Source organism: Melospiza georgiana, chromosome 29 (assembly GCF_028018845.1).
Source record: "Melospiza georgiana isolate bMelGeo1 chromosome 29, bMelGeo1.pri, whole genome shotgun sequence".
In the NCBI taxonomy this organism is placed as follows: domain Eukaryota; kingdom Metazoa; phylum Chordata; class Aves; order Passeriformes; family Passerellidae; genus Melospiza; species Melospiza georgiana.
In genome coordinates, this window is record NC_080458.1 from 5298426 (window position 1) to 5316126 (window position 17701).

A 17701-nucleotide genomic window follows, 5' to 3' on the forward strand; every position below is an offset into this window, starting at 1 on the left:
ACCACAGAAACCCCAAAAACCCCATCCAGATCCTCCTGTCCTCCGTGGGGATGGAGCGGCCACAGGAGTGAAATCACCAAATTCTGGGGGACAGAAATCCCCAAATTCTGGGGGTCTCTGCCACACCCTGAGGGGTTTTGGGGGGACAGAGGTTCTGTTCTGCGGGTCCCCCCCACAATAAAGCGATGGAGGTGGGTGCTCAGTGTCCCCGTGTCGTGTGATGAGTCTGGAATTTGGGGTGTTGGGGGTGCACTGAGGTGTGTTTGGGGTGTTTGAGATGCCCTGGGGTGTATTTGGGGTGTCCTGGTGGTGTTCAAGGTGCTCTGGGGGTGTTTTGGGGTTCCCTGAGAGGTGTTTGGGGTGCCCTAGGGGATGTTTGGGGTGCCCTGGGGTGTGTTTGGGGTATTTGGGGGTGCCCTGGGGGGTATTTGGGGTGTCCTGGTGGTGTTCAAGGTGCTCTGGGGGTGTTTTGGGGTTCCCTGAGAGGTGTTTTGGGGTGCCCTGGGGGATGTTTAGGGTTCTCTGGAGTGTTTGGGGTGTTTGAGATTCCCTGGGGGATGTTTGGGGTGCTCTGGGGTGTTCAGGGGTGTCCTGAGGGGTATTTGGGGGTACACTGGGGGGTGTTTGGGATGCCCTGGGTTCTTTGGGGGTGTTTGGGGTGTCCTGTGGGGTATTGGGGTGTCCTGGGGAATGTCTGGGGGTGTTTGAGGTTTTTGGGGTGCCCTGGGGGTCTCGGTGTCCCCCGGTCCCGGTCCTCAACTACTGCTATTGGGTGGGGGTCCCTTTGGGGTCCCCATTTATTGCAGTTCGCTCGGGGGGGCTCGGTGCGGTCCGGGCCGGTCCCATCCCGGTGCAGCCCCACCGGGGCGGGGCGGGGTAGGGGGGGCGGCGGTACCGGCTCCGTTTGAGGCGGCGGTACCGGCTCCGTTCGGGACAGCGGTACCGGCTCCGTTCGGGACAGCGGTACCGGCTCCGTTTGGGACAGCGGTACCGGCTCCGTTTCCGGCGCTCCCGGCTCCGTGTGGGGCGGTTCCGGTGATCACGGGAACGGGGGAGGGGGGCGATGCCCGGTGCGCGCGGATTGGCGGCGGCGGGGGCGCAGGGCGGGGCCGGCCCGGTGCAGCCATGACGTCACCGCCGCCGCCGCCGGTCCCGCCCCGGTGCCGGTGCCGGTGCCAGCCCCGGCCATGGCGCCCCGGCCCCGCCGGAGCCCCCGGTGAGTCTCCGGACCGGGCGGGGGTGGGGGTTCGGGGCCGCTCCTCGGTGGTACCGGAGCCGGAAGGGGGGGAGGGGGGCATCCGTGGCCTCTGGTTACCGGGAGGGCGGGGGTGGATCCCGGGGGAGCGGCGGGGGTGGCCCGGTGGGTGGGTGGCGTTCCGCGTGTCCCCGGTGTGTCCTCGGCTGTCCCCGGGGCATCCTGGGGTGTCCCCGCTGTCCCCAGAGCATCCCGGCTGTCCCTGAGGTGTCCCCGGTGTCCCCGGTGAATCCTGACTGTCCCTGGGGTGTCCTCATTGCACCCTCGCTGTCCCCAGGGTGTCCCCAGTGTCCCCAGTGCACCCCGGCTGCCCCTGGGGCGTTCCTGGTGTCCCCAGTGCACCCAGACTGTCCCTGCAGTGTCCCCAGTGCACCCAGACTGTCCCTGAGGTGTCCCCACTGCACCCAGACTGTCCCTGCAGTGTCCCCACTGCACCCCGGCTGTCCCTGGGGCGTTCCTGGTGTCCCCATTGCACCCAGACTGTCCCTGAGGTGTCCCCAGTGCACCCTGACTGGACCTGGGGCATTCCTGGTGTCCCCAGTGCACCCAGACTGTCCCTGCAGTGTCCCCAGTGCATCCTCACTGTCCCTGAGGTGTCCCCACTGCACCCCGGCTGTCCCTGCAGTGTCCCCAGTGTCCCCATTGCACCCAGACTGTCCCTGAGGTGTCCCCAGTGCACCCTGACTGGACCTGGGGCATTCCTGGTGTCCCCAGTGCATCCCGGCTGTCCCTGGGGTGTCCCCAGAGCATTCTGGTTGTCCTCAGGGTCGCCAGTGAATCCTGACTGTCCCTGGGGTGTCCCCAGTGTCCCCAGTGCACCCCGGCTGTCCCTGCAGTGTCCCCAGTGTCCCCAGTGCACCCCGGCTGTCCCTGAGGTGTCCCCAGTGCATCCAGACTGTCCCTGGGGTGTCCCCAGTGTCCCCAGTGCACCCAGACTGTCCCAGAGGTGTCCCCAGTGTCCCCAGTGCACCCCGGCTGTCCCTGCAGTGTTCTCAATGTCCCCACTGCACCCTGACTCTCCCTGGGGCATTCCTGATTGTCCCAGAGGTGTCCCCAATGTCCCCACTGCACCCAGACTGTCCCTGGGTGTCCCTCACTGCCTTTCATCCCACCCGCCCGTCCCCAGTGTCCCCAGTGCACCCCGGCTGTCCCTGAGGTGTCCCCAGTGCACCCCGGCTGTCCCTGGGCTGTCCCCAGTGCACCCAGACTGTCCCAGAGGTCTCCCCAGTGTCCCCAGTGCACCCCGGCTGTCCCAGAGGTCTCCCCAGTGTCCCCAGTGCACCCCGGCTGTCCCTGGGGTGTCCCCAGTGTCCCCAGTGCACCCAGACTGTCCCAGAGGTCTCCCCAGTGTCCCCAGTGCACCCCGGCTGTCCCAGAGGTCTCCCCAGTGTCCCCAGTGCACCCCGGCTGTCCCAGAGGTCTCCCCAGTGTCCCCAGTGCACCCCGGCTGTCTCCTGCGTGTCTCTGCTGTCCCCACCACATCCTGCCTGTTCCCTGCCGTGTCCCCACCGCGTCCCCGGCTGTCCCCGCGTGTCCCTGCCCAGCTGTCCTCGATGTGTCCCCGCAGCCTGAGGCCATTTCTGTGCCACATCCCACTTGTCCCCGGTGTGTCCCGGCTGTCCCCAGGGTGTCCTTGCTGTCCCTGCTGCATCCTGGCTGGCCCTGGACTGTCCCCAGGGTGTCCTGGCTGTCCCCAGAATGGCTCAGTGGGGTTGGGGACACTCGGAGCTGTCACCCCATGTCCCTGTGCTGTCCCCAGTGTGTTCTGGCTGTCCCCAGAATGGCTCAGTGGGGTTGGGGACACTCGGGGCTGTCACCCCTGTCCCTGGACTGTCCCCAGTGCATCCTGGCTGTCCCCAGAAGAGCTTAGCAGGCTTGGGGACACTCGGGGCTGTCACCCCATGTCCCTGGATTGTCCCCAAGGTGTCCTTGCTGTCTCTGCTGCATCCTGGCTGGCCCTGGACTGTCCCCAGTGTGTCCTGGCTGTCCCCAGAACGGCTCAGCGGGGTTGGGGACGCCTGGGGCTGGCACCCCCTGTCCCTGGGGTGTCTCCAGAAGAGCTCAGTGGGGTTGGGGACACCTAGGGCTGTCACCTCAGGTCCCTGGGCTGTCCCTGCTGCATCCTGGCTGTCTCTGGACTGTCCCCAGTGTGTCCTGGCTGTCCCCAGAACAGCTCAGTGAGGTTGGGGACACTCGGAGCTGTCACCCCACCCCATCCTGGCTGCCCCTAGGAGAACTTAGCGGGGTTGGGGACACTCGAGGCTGTCACCCCATGTCCCAGGACTGTCCCCAGTGTGTCCTGGTTGTCCCCAGAACAGCTCAGTGAGGTTGGGGACACTCGGGGCTGTCACCCCTGTCCCTGGACTGTCCCCAGTGTGTCCTGGCTGCCCACAGTGAGGTTGGGGACACTCGGGGCTGTCACCCCATGTCCCAGGACTGTCCCCAGTGTGTCCTGGCTGCCCCCAGTGTGGCTCAGCAGTGTTGGGGACACTCGGGGCTGTCACCCCATGTCCCAGGACTGTCCCCAGTGTGTCCTGGCTGCCCACAGTGAGGTTGGGGACACTCGGGGCTGTCACCCCTGTCCCCGGCTCGCCATGGGGACCCTGCTGTGGGCCAGCCCAGGGCCAGCCCGTCACAGCCACGCTGGCACCGCCAGGGCCGCGCTTTGTCCCCACGGGGACGGAGTCACTGGGGAGGGGACACTGGGGAGGGGACCCGGGCTGGGGGTGGCGCTGGCGGTGCCCCCGCCGTGTCCCCCTCCCCACGGGGACCCTCCCGCTCTGGGGGAGGGGCGGCCTCGCTGTCCATCTGTCGGGGCCCCCCCGTCTGTCCGCGCCGGGGCGCCTGGGGGGGCCGCGGGCTCCTCTTCCCCTGCAGACGGAGCCTCACTTCCCCCGTGACGCAGCCGGAGCCGCCGGCACCGGGGCCGCTTCCTGCTCGGGGCTGGCGGCCGAGGGGCCCTCGGGGCACCGAGGGGACAATGGGGACCGCGGGGACGGGGACAGCGCGTGGCCGTGCTCCCCCAGACCTTCCCCTTGTCCCCTCCATCACCCCCCGGCGCTTTCCTTGTCCTTCCATCACCCCCGAATTCTCCTCTCGCCCCCTCCGCTCTGCCCCGTCCCGGGGAGCCCCCGCGGGGTCGGGGTGAAGCGGGGACGCGCGGCCCCGTGTGAACCCCGAAACCCCAAAAATCACTCTCGGGGCAGCGGGGAGCGACGGCCACGACCGGGGGGTCCCGGCTCGGCTCCGTTCCTGCAGCCCCGGGGCGATTCCGAGGGGTCCCGGTGCACCGGTGGGTGCGGGATGCCCGGTGGGGATCCCTCCGTGCTCTGCCCGGTACCGCGGGGGGATTCCCGGTGTTTCCCCTCCCGGGATGGTTCCCAGTGTGCCGGTGCCGTCACTCCCGGGGGGCTCCCCGAGGGGTCCCGGTGCACCGGGCGGTCCCTCGGTGGGTGCGGGATGCCCGGTGGGGGTCCCTCCATGCTCTGCCCAGTGTCACGGGGGGTTCCCGGTGTTTCCCCTCCCAGGATCATTCCCGGTGCCGCCGCTCCCGGGGCCTTATTGCCGGTTCCCCGGTGCACCGGGCGGTCCCTCCGGTGGGTGCGGGATGCCCTGTGGGGATCCCTCCGTACCCTGCCCGGTACCGCGGGGGGGTTCCCGGTGCCGCGGGTGAATTCCCGGTGCTTCCCCTCCCGGGATCGTTCCCGGTGTGTCACTCCCGGGGTCTCATCGCCGGTTGCCCGGGGCCGGCGCTGGCGGAGCCGCGCACCGGGGGAGGCGGCGGCTCCATCCCGGCTCCTCCCCGGCCGCGGCCGGGAAGGCGGAGCCGCCGCCGCCGCCTCCCAACAATAGCGCGGCCGGGCCGGGCCGGGATGGAAGCGCCGCCGTCGCCGGGACCGGCCCCGGGGCCGCTCTGAGCCGCCGCTACCGGCGCTACCGGGAGCCCCGGGCGTGAGTACGGAGCGGGACCGGCGCTCAGCGGAGCGACGGGGGAAGCCCGGGGTGGAACGGGGGGTGCGCGGCATTGGGGGGGGGGGGGCCCGTTTGAACGCCCCGGGTCCTGTGCACACCGGGGCCGCGCATCCCGGTGCTCCGGAACCGGGGGTGCTGCGTATCCCGGTAGCCCGGGGGTGCTGCACGTCCCGGTGCCCCGGGGCTTGTGTTGATTCCGGTCCCGGTGGTGCTGCACATCCTCGTGACTCGATCCCGGTCCTTGGGGCACAGCGGTGCCCCAGGGGTGATACCGGTGCCGGTGCTGCTGCACATCCCGGTGCCCCAGGGCTGCTCCCGGTGCCGGTGCATCCCGGGGCCGATCATTCCCCCGTAGCACCGGGAAGGAGGAGGGGGCAGCAGGAGGGGAGGGGAGGGCTCAGCACACGGCCCTGGAGGCTCCATCCTCTTCCTCAGCCCGCTTCTCCCTGCCAGGTGACGCCGCACCGCTTCGGGGCTGGGGACACCCAAAGCCAGGTAAGACCGGGCTGGACCGGGCTGGACCGGGCTGTACCGAGCCGTACCGGGCTGTACCGGGCTGTACCGGGTTGTACCGGGTTGTACCGGGCCGTACCGGGCTGTACCGGGTTGTACCGGGCTGGACCGGGCCGTACCGGGCCGTACCGGGCTGTACCGGGCTGGACCGGGTTGTACCGGGTTGTACCGGGTTGTACCGGGCTGTACCGGGCTGTACCAGGCTGGACCGGGTTGTACCGGGTTGTACCTGGCTGTACCGGGCTATACCGGGCCGTACCGGGCCGTACCGGGCCGTACCGGGCTGTACCGGGCTGTACCGGGTTGTACCGGGCTGTACCGGGCTGTACCGGGTTGTACCGGGCTATACCGGGCTGTACCGGGCCGTACCGGGTTGTACCGGGCCGTACCGGGCTGTACCGGGCCGTACCGGGCCGTACCGGGCTGTACCGGGCTGGACCGGGCCGTACCGGGCTGTACCGGGTTGTACCGGGCCGTACCGGGCCATACCGGGCTGGACCGGGCCGTACCGGGCTGTACCGGGCCGTACCGGGCCGTACCGGGCTGTACCGGGTTGTACCGGGCCGTACCGGGCCGTACCGGGCCGTACCGGGTGATTTCGTGTCCCCGCAGCAGCAGCAGCGATGTCGGAGAGCGTGGCCGAGGCGCCGGCAGAGACAGGCCCCAGCCAGGAGCTGCTGCAGCGCCTGCGGGAGCTGGAGGTAGGCACGGATGGCACCGGCAGGACGTGGCACCGCTGGGCAGCCGTGCCAAGGAGCCAGGCCAGTGCCACGGAGCCACCGCAGCATGGACACCGTGCTCATGGGTGGCACTTCCCAGGTTGTTGTGGCCCTCTGGGGCAGCCCCGTCCTGCAGTGTGTGGCAGCAGGATGGAGAAGGGCAGCTTGGTGGCACGGGGATGTGCCCTGAGTGTGCCCTGAGTGTGCCCTGGGTGTGCCCTGAGTGTGCCCTGAGCTGTGCCCTGAGTGTGCCCTAAGCTGTGCCCTGAGTGTGCCCTGCGTGTGCCCTGAGTGTGCCCTGAATGTGCCCTGGGTGTGCCCTGAGTGTGCCCTGAGTGTGCCCTGAGTTCTGCCCTGAGTGTGCCCTGAGCTGTGCCCTGAGTGTGCCCTGTGTGTGCCCTGAGCTGTGCCCTGAGTGTGCCCTGAGTTCTGCCCTGAGTGTGCCCTGGGTGTGCCCTGAGCTGTGCCCTGAGTGTGCCCTGGCTGTGCCCTGAGTGTACCCTGAGTGTGCCCTGAGTTCTGCCCTGAATCTGCCCCGAGCTGTGCCTTGAGCTATGCCCTGAGTGTGCCCTGAGCTATGCCCTGAGCTGTTCCCTGAGTGTGCCCTGAGTGTGCCCTGAGTGTGCCCTGAGTGTTCCCTGGTTGTGCCCTGGGTGTGCCCTGGGTGTGCCCTCAGTGTGCCCTCAGTGTGCCCAGCATGTGCCCTCAGTGCCCTTGCTCTGTCCTAGGCAGAGAACTCCGCCCTGGCACAGGCCAACGAGAACCAGAGGGAGACGTACGAGCGCTGCCTGGATGAGGTACCGGAGACCTGGCACCCCCTCCGGGCACCTGTGCCCACCTGTGCCCACCTGTGTGCTGGGCAGGACCCTCCCTGTGCCCTGTGCCCCCACCCAGACCTCCCCTCTCCTCCCCAGGTTGCCAACCACGTGGTGCAGGCACTGCTCAACCAAAAGGTGGGTGCCAGGAGGGTGCCAGGAGGGTGTCAGGATGGTGCCAGGATGGTGCCAGGAGGGTGCCAGGATGGTGTCAGGATGGTACCAGGATGGTGCCAGGATGGTGCCAGGAGGGTGCCAGGAGGGTGTCGGGATGCTGCCAGGAGTGTGCCAGGAAGGTGTCAGGATGGTACCAGGATGGTACCAGGATGCTGCCAGGGGGGTGCCAGGATGGTGTCGGGATGGTGCCAGGATGGTACCAGGATGGTGCCAGGATGGTGCCAGGATGGTACCAGGATGGTACCAGGAGGGTGTCAGGAGGGTGCCAGGGGGGTGTCGGGATGGTGTCAGGAGGGTGCCAGGATGGTACCAGGATGGTGCCAGGGGGGTGCCAGGATGGTGCCAGGATGGTACCAGGGGGGTGCCAGGATGGTGCCAGGATGGTACCAGGATGGTGTCGGGATGGTGCCAGGATGGTGCCAGGCGGTCGGGAGCACACTGAGGGTTCCCGGGGGTCCCCCACCCTGGCAGGACCTGCGCGAGGAGTGCCTCAAGCTGAAGAAGCGCGTGTTCGAGCTGGAGCGGCAGAACCAGGTGCTGAGCGAGCTCTTCCAGCAGAAGCTGCAGCTCTCCACCGGCTCCCTCCCCCAGGTGAGTCTGGGGCTGTGCCAGGGCTGGCACGGGGTGGGAATGGGGCACAGCCCCCCCAAAGCTTAACCCAGCTTAACCCTCTCCTGTCCAGCTGCCGCTGCACGCGGTGCCAGCGCCCGCCGATGTGCCAGTGACCCCCCAGCCCAGCTCTGCTGAGCAAGAGCCCCCCCAGCTGCTCCCCGGCCTCAGTTTGGCCCTGCCTGAGGTGGGTACTGCCCTTCCTGTGCCCGTGTCCCCCTCTCTGGGCAGTGTCACCCCCTTCCCCGTTGTGTTTTCTCAGTGTGTGGTGGCACCAGGCCTGTGGCACACTGTGGCTTCCCAGGCTCGGCGTCCTGTCCCTGGATCTGTGGTGTGCCCATCCAAGTGCCCGTGGCACTTCCAACAGGGTCCCTGTCCCTGTGGTGTCACCTCTCCAAGTCCGGGGTGTCCACCTCGCCAAACCCCTCTGTCTGTGATGTCTCTGCCTCCAAACCCCATTGCCCCAGATGTCCCCATTTTGTCCCCATAATGTCCTGTCCTGTTCCCATTTTGTCCCCATAATATCCTGTCCTGTCCTCATTTTGTCCCCATAATGTCCTGTCCTGTTCCCATTATGTCCCCATAATGTCCTGTCCCGGATCTGTGGTGTCCCCATCCATGTGCCTGTGACACTTCCAACAGGGTCCCTGTGGTGTCACCTCTCCAGGTCCATGGTGTCCACCTCCATCTGTGGTTGTCTCTGCCTCCAAACCCAGTTGCCCCAAATGTCCCTGTGCCCATCATGTCCCCATCCCAAACCCCATTGCCCCAGATGTCCCTGTCCCCATCATGTCCCCATCCCAAAGCCTTTGCCCCAGATGTGCCTGTTCCCATTTTGTCCCCATAATGTCCTGTCCTGTCCCCATTTTGTCCCCATAATGTCCTGTCCTGTCCTCCTGCCTGGATCTGTGGTGTCCCCATCCATGTGCCTGTGACACTTCCAACAGGGTCCCTGTGGTGTCACCTCTCCAGGTCCATGGTGTCCACCTCCATCTGTGGGTGTCTCTGCCTCCAAACCCCATTGCCCCAGATGTCCCTGTCCCCATCATGTCCCCATCCCAAACCCCATTGCCCCAGATGTCCCTGTCCCCATCATGTCCCCGTCCCAAACCCCATTGCCCCAAATGTCCCTGTCCCCATCATGTCCCCATCCCAAAGCCTTTGCCCCAGATGTCCCTGTCCCCATCATGTCCCCATCCCAAACCCCATTGCCCCAGACGTCCCTGTCCCCATCATGTCCCCATCCCAAACCCCATTGCCCCAGATGTCCCTGTCCCCATCATGTCCCCATCCCAAAGCCTTCTGTGTCCCTCTCTGTGTTCCCAGAGCGTCCCCCTCTGGTACCAGGGCGCTCAGATGCTCACAGGGTGACACTGCCCTGTCCCCACAGGTGCTGCCACCAGTGCCATCGGCCAGCCCTGGCCTCAGCCCCGGCGCCCCTCCCCTGGACGCCCTGTCCCCATTCTTCAAAAAGAAAGCCCAAATCCTGGAGGTGCTGCGCAAGCTGGAGGAGTCCGACCCTCTGCTGGGACCCCCGCCCGCCTCCCCCGGCTCCCCCGAGCCCTGCTCGGCCCTGGCCTGGCCCCCCTGCCCTCTGCGGGCCCCGGGGGCTGCGGGGGGCTGGCGGGGCCCCGAGGGCAGCCCCTGCTCCTCCCCCGAGGAAGCGGGGCCGCCTCGGGGCGCTCTGCTCAGCGCTTTGGCCGAGCGGCTGCTGCGGGGCGAGGGCGGCGGCTGCTGCCGGCGCAATAACGGGGAAGCCCCCGGGGGTCCCCCCCGGCAGCGGCGAGGGGAGCACCCCGCGTTCCTGGCGCTCTACGCGGCCGGTGAGGAGAGCCCCGAGGGCGGCTTCACCCCGCTCTCCCCCGTCCCCAACGCGCTGCCCTCGCCCTCCAAGGTGCTCAAAGTGCCGCCCAGCCCCGCGGGGCTGCGCCTCAGCCCCCAGCTCGCCCACCCCTCCAAGATCCCGTGTCGCGGCGCCCACCCCGAGGCGTCGCCGGTGCTCAGCCGCCGCCCGTCCCCCGATGCCGCCCCGGAGCCCGCTCCCAGCGAGCCCCCCGCCTTCCCCCGCACCTTCGAGGCGGTGGAGCAGCCCCCGGGACCCCCGGCACCGGCGGGGAGCGGGGAGCGAGCGGCGGCGTCCCCGCCCAGCTCTCGCCGTGGCACGGGGGGCTCGGCGCCCTGCCGCCGGCCCGGTAAGAAGCCCCCCGAGCCGGGTTATCTGCCCTTCAAGGAGCGCCTGGCAGCGCTGGGCAAGCTGCGAGGGGCTGAGGGCCGAGAAACGCCCGGGCCGGGCCGGCCCGAACGGGGCCATGGGGGCGAACTGCGCCCCCCACCCCGGGCGGGTTTGGGGGGCAGCCTGAAGCACCCCGAGCCGGCGCACGGCACGGAGCCCCTGGCCCGCTGCTACTCCTCCGGTTCCATGGGGGACCCCGGTAAAGCGGGGGGCAAAACCCGCCCCGGAACCGGCAGGACCCCGTCCCGGACCCCCCCCACGCCCCCCGCCAAAAGCTCCCGCAGCCCCCACGGCAGCCCCACCAAGCTGCCCACCAAGGCGGGCAAAGGCGCGGGGGCAGCGCGGGGCGAGGAGCCCCCCGCGGGTGCCAAGGCGGGCGGGGGTCCCCACAAAACGCCCGCGGAGCCCGCGGAGCCCACGGGGCCGGCGGCGAGCGGCGCGGGGCACTCGGCCATCGAGGAGAAGGTGATGAAGGGCATCGAGGAGAACGTGCTGAGGCTGCAGGGGCAGGAGAGGGCGCCGGGAGCCGAGGCCAAGGGCAAAGCAGCGGGGCTGGCGAGCTGGTTCGGGCTGCGGAGGAGCAAATTGCCCGCGCTGAGCCGGAGAGGGGACGGTGGGCGCGGGCGCGACTGGGCTGGCACCCCCGCACCCCTTCGCCGAGAGGTCAAGCTGGCCGCCCGCAAGCTGGAAGCCGAGAGTCTCAACATCTCGAAGCTGATGGAGAAGGCGGAGGATCTGCGCAAGGCGCTGCGGGAGGAGCACGCGTTCCTGCAGGGACTGGCGCTGGAGAAGGGGCGTCCCCGTGGGCCCCCTCGAGGCCCCGGTCCCCTCCCCGTCATGTACCAGGAGGTGACGGCCGAGACCTTCATGCAGCAGCTGCTGGACAGGTGAGCCCCCACCTGGGTGCCATGGGGGTGGCATTGGGGTGGGGTGCCCCTCTGATCGCTGCCTCCCCGCAGGGTGGACGGCAAGGACGTCCCCTACGAGACCCGCCTGGAGCACAAGCGGGAGCTTTGTGACCTCCGGAGGGTCCCCCCCGACGCCAAAGAAGCGCGGCTGTGCCGCCCGCCCCGCAACGGCATCGTGGGACACCTGCGGGAGCCCTCGGACAAGGTGAGGGGGTCCCCCCCGCAGCTCTGCTCCGCTCCGGGGGGACCCCGCAGCCCTTCAGCCTCTGCATCCCCGCAGGTGCCCGACGTGGCGCTCCGGGACGAGCTGCCGTCCGACGAGAGCCTGTCCGAGTCGGGGACCGGGCAGCATTTCGCCGGTGAGTGAGGGGGTGATGGGGGGCTCCGGGTGGAGTGGGGGGCACCAGAATGGGCTCCTCGGCTCATCCGTCCCTTTCTGTCACAGCCTGCGGGTCTCTGACGCGGACGCTGGACAGCGGGATCGGCACATTCCCACCCCCCGATTATGGGGGGGTCCCCGCTAAGAGCACCCCCAAACCGCGGGGCCGCCCCGAGCCGCTGCCCGGGGCCGTGCCGGCCGCTGTCACCAAAGTGCCGCGCAAGGCCCGGACGCTGGAACGGGAGGTCCCGAGCGCCGAGGAGCTGCTGGTACCGGGGAAACACCGGAGCGCTCCGGGCTGCCGCCTCCCGGCGCCCCCCAACCCGCACGGGCACCGCGCCGCGCCGCAAGGTGGGTGAACCCCCCTGTGCCAGGGTGTGTGCCCACCCTCGGGGGGGTCGTGGGGAGCCCCGCAGGTCAGCGCTGTCCCCGTTGTCCCCGCAGACACCGGGGATGACGCCAGGAAACCACGGCGGGTCCAGCAGAGCAAGAACTGGACCTTCCCCAACGCCAAAGGCTGCGGTGCTGCCGACCCCTTCGTGTGCCCACCCGGGGGGCTGGAGGGGCTGCATCGACCTGGGCAGGTACGGGCAGCTTAGGGGACCCTGGGGTACCCCAAAACCTTGGGGTGCGGTCCCCAGAACTCCTGAGTAAGGACACTGAAACTGTAGAGCAGGACCCCAAAACTTTGGGGTGGGGTCCCTAAAACTCCAGAGTAAGGACACTGAAACTGGACCAGGACCCCAAAACTTTGGGGTGGGTTCCCCAAAACCCCAGAGTAAGAACACTGAAACTGTAGAGCAGGACCCCAAAACTTTGGGGTAGGGTCCCCAAAACTCCAGAGTAAGGACACTGAAACTGTAGAGCAGGACCCCAAAACTTTGGGATGGGGTCCCCAAAACTCCAGAGTAAGGACAGTGAGACTGTGGAGCAGGACCCCAAAACCTCGGCAGAGAGACCCCAGACCTTCCTGCCTTTGCTGTGGGGATGAAGCCACGGGGAGAGGATTTGGGGGGAACACTCCCCAGAATTCTGGGATCATGGGGAGGATTTAAAGTGGCCCTGGATGGGGCGCAGAGTTCACTCCCCAGAATTCTGTGACCGTGCTGCCCATGGTGGGGAGGATTTAAAGTGGCCCTGGGTGGGTGCAGAGTTCACTCCCCAGAATTCTGTGATTGTGCTGCCCATGGTGGGGAGGATTTAAAGCAGCCCTGGGTGGGCGCAGAGTTCACTCCCCAGAATTCTGGGATCATGGGGAGGATTTAAAGCGGCCCTGGGTGGGCGCAGAGTTCACTCCCCAGAATTCTGTGATCGTGCTGCCCACGGTGGGGAGGATTTAAAGCGGCCCTGGGTGGGTGCAGAGTTCCTCACCACGGGGGGAGTGACAGTCCCAACCAACCCCTCCTGCCCACGCTGTCCCTCCGCAGGCCCCCGTGTGCAGCCCGGGGGGACACCGAGGGGCATCCCCGGAGGTTCCCCCACCTCTGCCCCCCGCCCTGAGCGCCAGCAGCAGCCGCACCCCCAGCGCCTCGGACGTGGGGGACGAGGGCAGCACGGAGGCGCGGTCCCGGGATGGAGGGCACGGTCCTGCCGGGCTGGAACACTCCGAGTCCCTCAGCGATTCTCTCTACGACAGCCTCTCGTCCTGCGGCAGCCAGGGCTGAGCCTGCCCGGCCCCGCTGCCGCCTCTTCAGCCCCGTCCCCGCCGCTCCTGCTCCTGCTGCGAGGGTGCTGCCCGGGCTGGGAGTGTCCGGTGTCTGTCCGCTCCCTCTCCCGGCTCTGTCCGATGGTGCTATGGCCCTGTACAGCCCCTGCCGATGGGTTTTTAACTCAATAAAGCCACCCCTCCTAGCCCGGGTTATTTATACACGTGGCGGTGGTGGTGCTGTTGTTTGTGTCAGCGTTGTGATCCAGGGATGGAGATGGAAAGAGAAGGGACAAGAGTTTGGAGTCTGAGCGATTTATTGAATCATCCCGGTGTACAAAGAGCGGAGGTGGCGGGACTGGCAGCGCTGGCAATGCCCCGTCCCCACGGCCCCCTCCCAGCACACCTTCATTTCTTGGCACTGGTGCTCAAGGGGAGGCTCCACCAATGAGTTTGGCTGAGGATGGGGGGGGGTCCCACCAAAGACCCTCCCCCAAGGGCTGGTTTTGTCACCGGGGAAAGGTGACACCCCCAGGTGGGGCTGGGGACAAACCTCGGAGGAAAAAGGACACAATGGTGACCACTCCAAGGGTCACAAAAGGCTGGGGGAAAACCAAGGGGGAGCCAAACTCCAGCAGGATCCACAAATTGGCTGGTTTTTAATCAAAAAAACAAAAAAACAAAAAAAAAAAGCTGAACAAGAGAAAAAAAAAACCCACGAGGGTGCAAAAGCTTCTGGCTGCTTCCTCGGCAGCAAAGCGCAGCCCCTTTAATGACAGAGAGGGACAGGAGGGGACATGGGGACACAGGGGTGGCTCTGCCTTGGCCCAGAGCCTCTTCACTTCTTCTCCTTCTTCTTGTTCTGCAAGAAGAGAGTGGCCACGGTCACCATGAGCTCTGTCCTTCTGTCCCTCTGTCCTGCCCTGCCCAGGGCCCCTCACCCACCTCGTTCATGCCCAGGATGATCAGGAGCTCCCGGAAGATGTTGACAAAATCCAGGAAGAGATCAACGCAGTGCCTGGCAAAGAGAGGGAGGGAAGGAGGGGTGGATGGGTGCTCAGGGAAGGCCACCCTGTCCCCTGTGTCACCCCCCTGTGTCCCCAGCTGTCCCCACCAGATGTAATCCTTGTCGCCGCTCTCCGCCTTCTCGATGATGAGCTGCGTGTCGAAGAGCACGAAGCCACACATGATCATCAGGGCCACGTACAGGTGGGCCTGTGAGGGGGGGGTAAATTGGCATCACTTGGGGACTGTCCCCAACTTGCTGGTGTCACCTGTCCGTCTGTCTGTCCCCGGCAGGCTGCACTCACCGTGAAGAGCCAGGTGGATCTCACAAAGGCGTTAATCACAGAGGAGAGAAGCAGCAGGGTGAGGCCGGACAGCAGGAAACCTGGAAGGGTGAGGGAGTCAGGGACAAGTCTGGGGACACCCCCTCCCCAAAAAAGGGGGTCCCAAGCCCCTCTCAGAGCCCCCCCAAAGCCTCTCTCACCTCCTAGGTACAGGTAGCTGCGGCGCCGGGCGTACAGGGCGCTCAGAGAGAAGCAGGCAAAGATGGTGGCAGTGCCCAGGAAGGCAGTGGGGATGATGCTGGGGGTGAAGAAAAGGGCTCAGAGGGTTTTGGGGGGCACCAGGGAGGGTAAACAGGATCTGTGTGACAGCTGGAGGTGAGGGATGGGGATTTTGGTGGGGGTGTTCTACCTGGGGTTGACAGAGATGCACATTTGCAGGAGGGGTCCCAGATTGATGCCTGCAAGGACAGAACTGGGTGGCACCAGAGCCATTCTGGGGGGGCTTCATGCGGCCCCTGTGAAGGATTTGGGGTCCTGTGGGATGTGGGGGGAACCCTCGGTGCCCACCTACCTGTGAGGAAGGCGAAGCCAACCAGCATCCCCAGCCTCTTCTGCTCCGTCTCGCGGTTGTGAGGGGTGGCTATGAGCCAAATCATCAGCCCCAGTGCCCCCAGGCCAGTCAGGAAGCCAAACTGGGACAGGGAGAACACAGGTGAGGGCTGGGCATTGCCTCACCCGGGTGCTGCAGGGCTGGGGGTGCCACTTTGAGCCCTTCAAAAGCTCCCTCACCTGGAACAGATGGGTCACCACGTTGATGTAGGCGCCCGCAGCTGCCACGAACATGCAGATGGCAAAGCTGCCATAGACCCTCTTCAGGTGCTCCTGGGTGGAGGCCGAGCTGTGGGTGAGGAGGAGGAGGAGGGTGGTGAGGTGGGCAGGAGGGCTGGCACAGCCCCCTGAGCCCCCCTGCCCTGCCCCTTGTGTCGCTCACATGTGGGAGAACTTGAAGAGGGCATCGAAGTTGATGCTGCGGTCGAAGACGTTCATGGTGCCAGGCTGGGATGGGCCCAGGGCCGCTCCACAGGGCTGCAAAACTGCCAGGGGGAGGAAAGGGGGGTCAGAAAGGAGCTGGAGGCCACCCAGAGCTCCCAAACCCCCCAAAGGAGCTGAGTGAGAGCCCAAAGCTCCCAAACCCCCCAAAGGAGCTGAGTGAGAGCCCAAAGATCCCAAACCCCCCAAAGGAACTGAGTGAGAGCCCACCAAGAGCTCTCAAACCCCCCAAAGGAGCTGAGTGAGAGCCCACCTAAAGCCCCCAAATCTCCTCCAGGATCTGGAGCCCATCCAAAGCTCCCAAACCTCCCTGAGGAGCTGAGAGCCCACCCAGAACTCCCAAACCTTCCCCAAAAGGATCTGGAGCCCACCCAGAACTCCCAAACCTTCCCCAAAAGGATCTGGAGCCCAACCAGAGCTCCCAAACCCCCCAAAGGAGCTGAGTGAGAGCCCAAAGATCCCAAACCTCCTACAGGAACTGAGTGAGAGCCCACCCAAAGCTCCCCAAACTCCCTCAGGATCTGGAACCAACCCGAAGCTCCCAAACCCCTCAAAGGAGCTGAGTGAGAGACCACCAAGAGCTCCCAAACTCCCCTTAGGAGCTGAGAACCCACCCAAAGCTCTCAAATCCCTCAAAGGAGCTGAAAGCCCACCCAGAGCCCCCAAACCTTCCCCAGGATCTGGAGCCCACCCAGAGCTCCCAAACCCCCCAAAGGAGCTGAGTGAGGGCCCAAAGATCCCAAACCTCCTACAGGAACTGTAGGAGCCCAAAGCTCCCAAATCCCCCAAAGGAGCTGAGTGAGAGACCACCAAGAGCTCCCAAACCCCCCTTAGGAGTTGAGAACCCACCCAAAGCTCCCAAATCCCTCAAAGGAGCTGAAAGCCCACCCAGAGCCCCCAAACCTTCCCCAAAAGGATCTGGAGCCCACCCAGAGCTCCCGAACCCCCCAAAAGGAGCTGAGTGAGAGCCCAGGAGCTGCTCTGGAGCATTTTTTGTCCAGCTGGTGCAAGCCCAGCCGGCTGTTGCAGGGCCAGAGGAGCCCCTGGGTTGTTGCAGGGCTGTTGCAAGGCCAGCACAGCCCCGGGGGATTCGCAGCCGAGCTGCTCCGGGGCCACGGGAGCTCCCGGAGGTGCCGCGGGAGCGCTGCCGGCAGCTGGAAACGCCGTTGTGCCAGGTGACATTAGTGCCCGTAATGACGTCCCCAGAGGTGGCTCTGGCAGCGGGAGGATCCCAGCAGGGCCTCCTCCTCCTCCTCCTCCTCCTCCTCCTCCTCCTCCTCCTCCTCCTCCTCCTCCTCGTCCCGGTCCGGCCGGCTGGGCCGGCTCTGTGCCCTGTGGCACCTGCCCGGCCGGTGGCACCAGCCAGGTGTCCCCAAGGGATGGAGGGGACAGAACAGAGCCCCAGGGGGAGCGGGGTGGGCGCTTCAAGGAGGCTCCGGGAGAGGAGGAGCCCGTGGTGCCACAGCAGGGCACGGTGGCACCGGGTGGCACCGGGACAGTGGCACCGGAGCGCTGCCACCGCCCGCCTGGGGAAGCCCCAGGTCAAAGGGCGAGGAGCCGTGGGGACAGTGCGTGTGTGACAAAGCCGTGACAAAGCTGTGACACCCCCCCCCCCCCCACCCGGTGCCGGTGACCGCCGGTTCCACCGGGCAGGCTCCGAGCCGCCCTCCCCGCCCCCAGCGCCGCTTTCGCTTTCGCTGCTGCCGCCCCTGGCCGGCTCCAAGCGACCTTTACCCCCCCGCCCCGCCCGGTGCTGCCCGTTCCTTCCCCCGCTCCCCCCCCGCTCCTCACGTTACAACCGGGCCGAGACCCCCGGGGGGGCCCAACCCGTGCGCGCTCCCCCCCCCCCCCAACCCCCCGCAAACGGGGCCTGGTGGGGGCGGGACCGCCCGGGCCGCTCGGGGCGGGCTCTGAGGGGGCTCCGGGGGTCGCTCGGGGTTTGCAGCCGCTCCGAGACCCCCGGGGATCCCCCGGGGCCGCCCCGGGCCCGCCCCGCCCGCGCCCCCCGCCCGCACCTGCGCCGCGTCCGCCGTCCGTGCCAGGCCGCGAGCTCTGCGCCACGCCCCCGCCGCTCATTGGCTGAACCCCCGCGGAGTCCCGCCTTCCGCCTCATTCTATTGGTTGTCGTCAACCCTAG

General features: G+C 67.1%; 2 protein-coding genes across 6 annotated transcripts; one reads left to right on the forward strand and one right to left on the reverse strand.

The window, feature by feature from the left end:
- The first annotated feature begins 1155 nt into the window (after nt 1–1155).
- NCKAP5L (NCK associated protein 5 like) lies at nt 1156–13449 on the forward strand. 5 transcript variants are annotated; one of them, XM_058042087.1, is made up of 13 exons: nt 1156–1216; nt 5681–5722; nt 6353–6441; nt 7188–7256; nt 7374–7412; nt 7923–8042; nt 8134–8247; nt 9451–11180; nt 11253–11406; nt 11482–11560; nt 11647–11931; nt 12025–12164; nt 13008–13449. In XM_058042087.1, exons 3-13 carry the CDS (start codon nt 6364–6366, stop codon nt 13242–13244), a joined length of 3045 nt encoding a protein of 1014 aa, XP_057898070.1. In that variant the 5' UTR covers nt 1156–1216; nt 5681–5722; nt 6353–6363; the 3' UTR covers nt 13245–13449. The 5 variants fall into 5 exon arrangements, with proteins under 5 accessions (XP_057898070.1, XP_057898073.1, XP_057898071.1 ...); XM_058042090.1 differs by having other exon boundaries at nt 6356–6441; XM_058042088.1 differs by lacking the exon at nt 1156–1216 and adding an exon at nt 5123–5206.
- Nucleotides 13450–13524: 75 nt separating this feature from the next.
- Nucleotides 13525–17640, reverse strand: TMBIM6 (transmembrane BAX inhibitor motif containing 6). The gene is made up of 10 exons (XM_058042182.1): nt 17580–17640; nt 15506–15608; nt 15304–15412; nt 15086–15206; nt 14924–14972; nt 14715–14812; nt 14536–14615; nt 14340–14440; nt 14171–14243; nt 13525–14087 (listed from the first exon to the last, which is right to left on the reverse strand). The coding sequence occupies exons 1-10, from the start codon at nt 17638–17640 to the stop codon at nt 14064–14066; spliced, it is 819 nt and encodes a 272-aa protein (XP_057898165.1). The 3' UTR covers nt 13525–14063.
- Nucleotides 17641–17701: the final 61 nt, after the last annotated feature.

Coding starts and splice junctions, on each gene's coding strand:
- NCKAP5L (XM_058042087.1), top strand. CDS start 6,364: ATGTCGGAGAGCGTGGCCGAGGCGCCGGCAGAGACAGGCCCCAGCCAG. Junction 7,413..7,922: donor AGGCACTGCTCAACCAAAAG/GTGGGTGCCAGG, acceptor CCACCCTGGCAG/GACCTGCGCGAGGAGTGCCT. Junction 11,561..11,646: donor GACCGGGCAGCATTTCGCCG/GTGAGTGAGGGG, acceptor TTTCTGTCACAG/CCTGCGGGTCTCTGACGCGG.
- TMBIM6 (XM_058042182.1), bottom strand. CDS start 17,640: ATGAGCGGCGGGGGCGTGGCGCAGAGCTCGCGGCCTGGCACGGACGGC. Junction 14,813..14,923: donor TGCATCTCTGTCAACCCCAG/GTAGAACACCCC, acceptor CTTCACCCCCAG/CATCATCCCCACTGCCTTCC. Junction 14,088..14,170: donor TCATCCTGGGCATGAACGAG/GTGGGTGAGGGG, acceptor CTCTTCTTGCAG/AACAAGAAGAAGGAGAAGAA.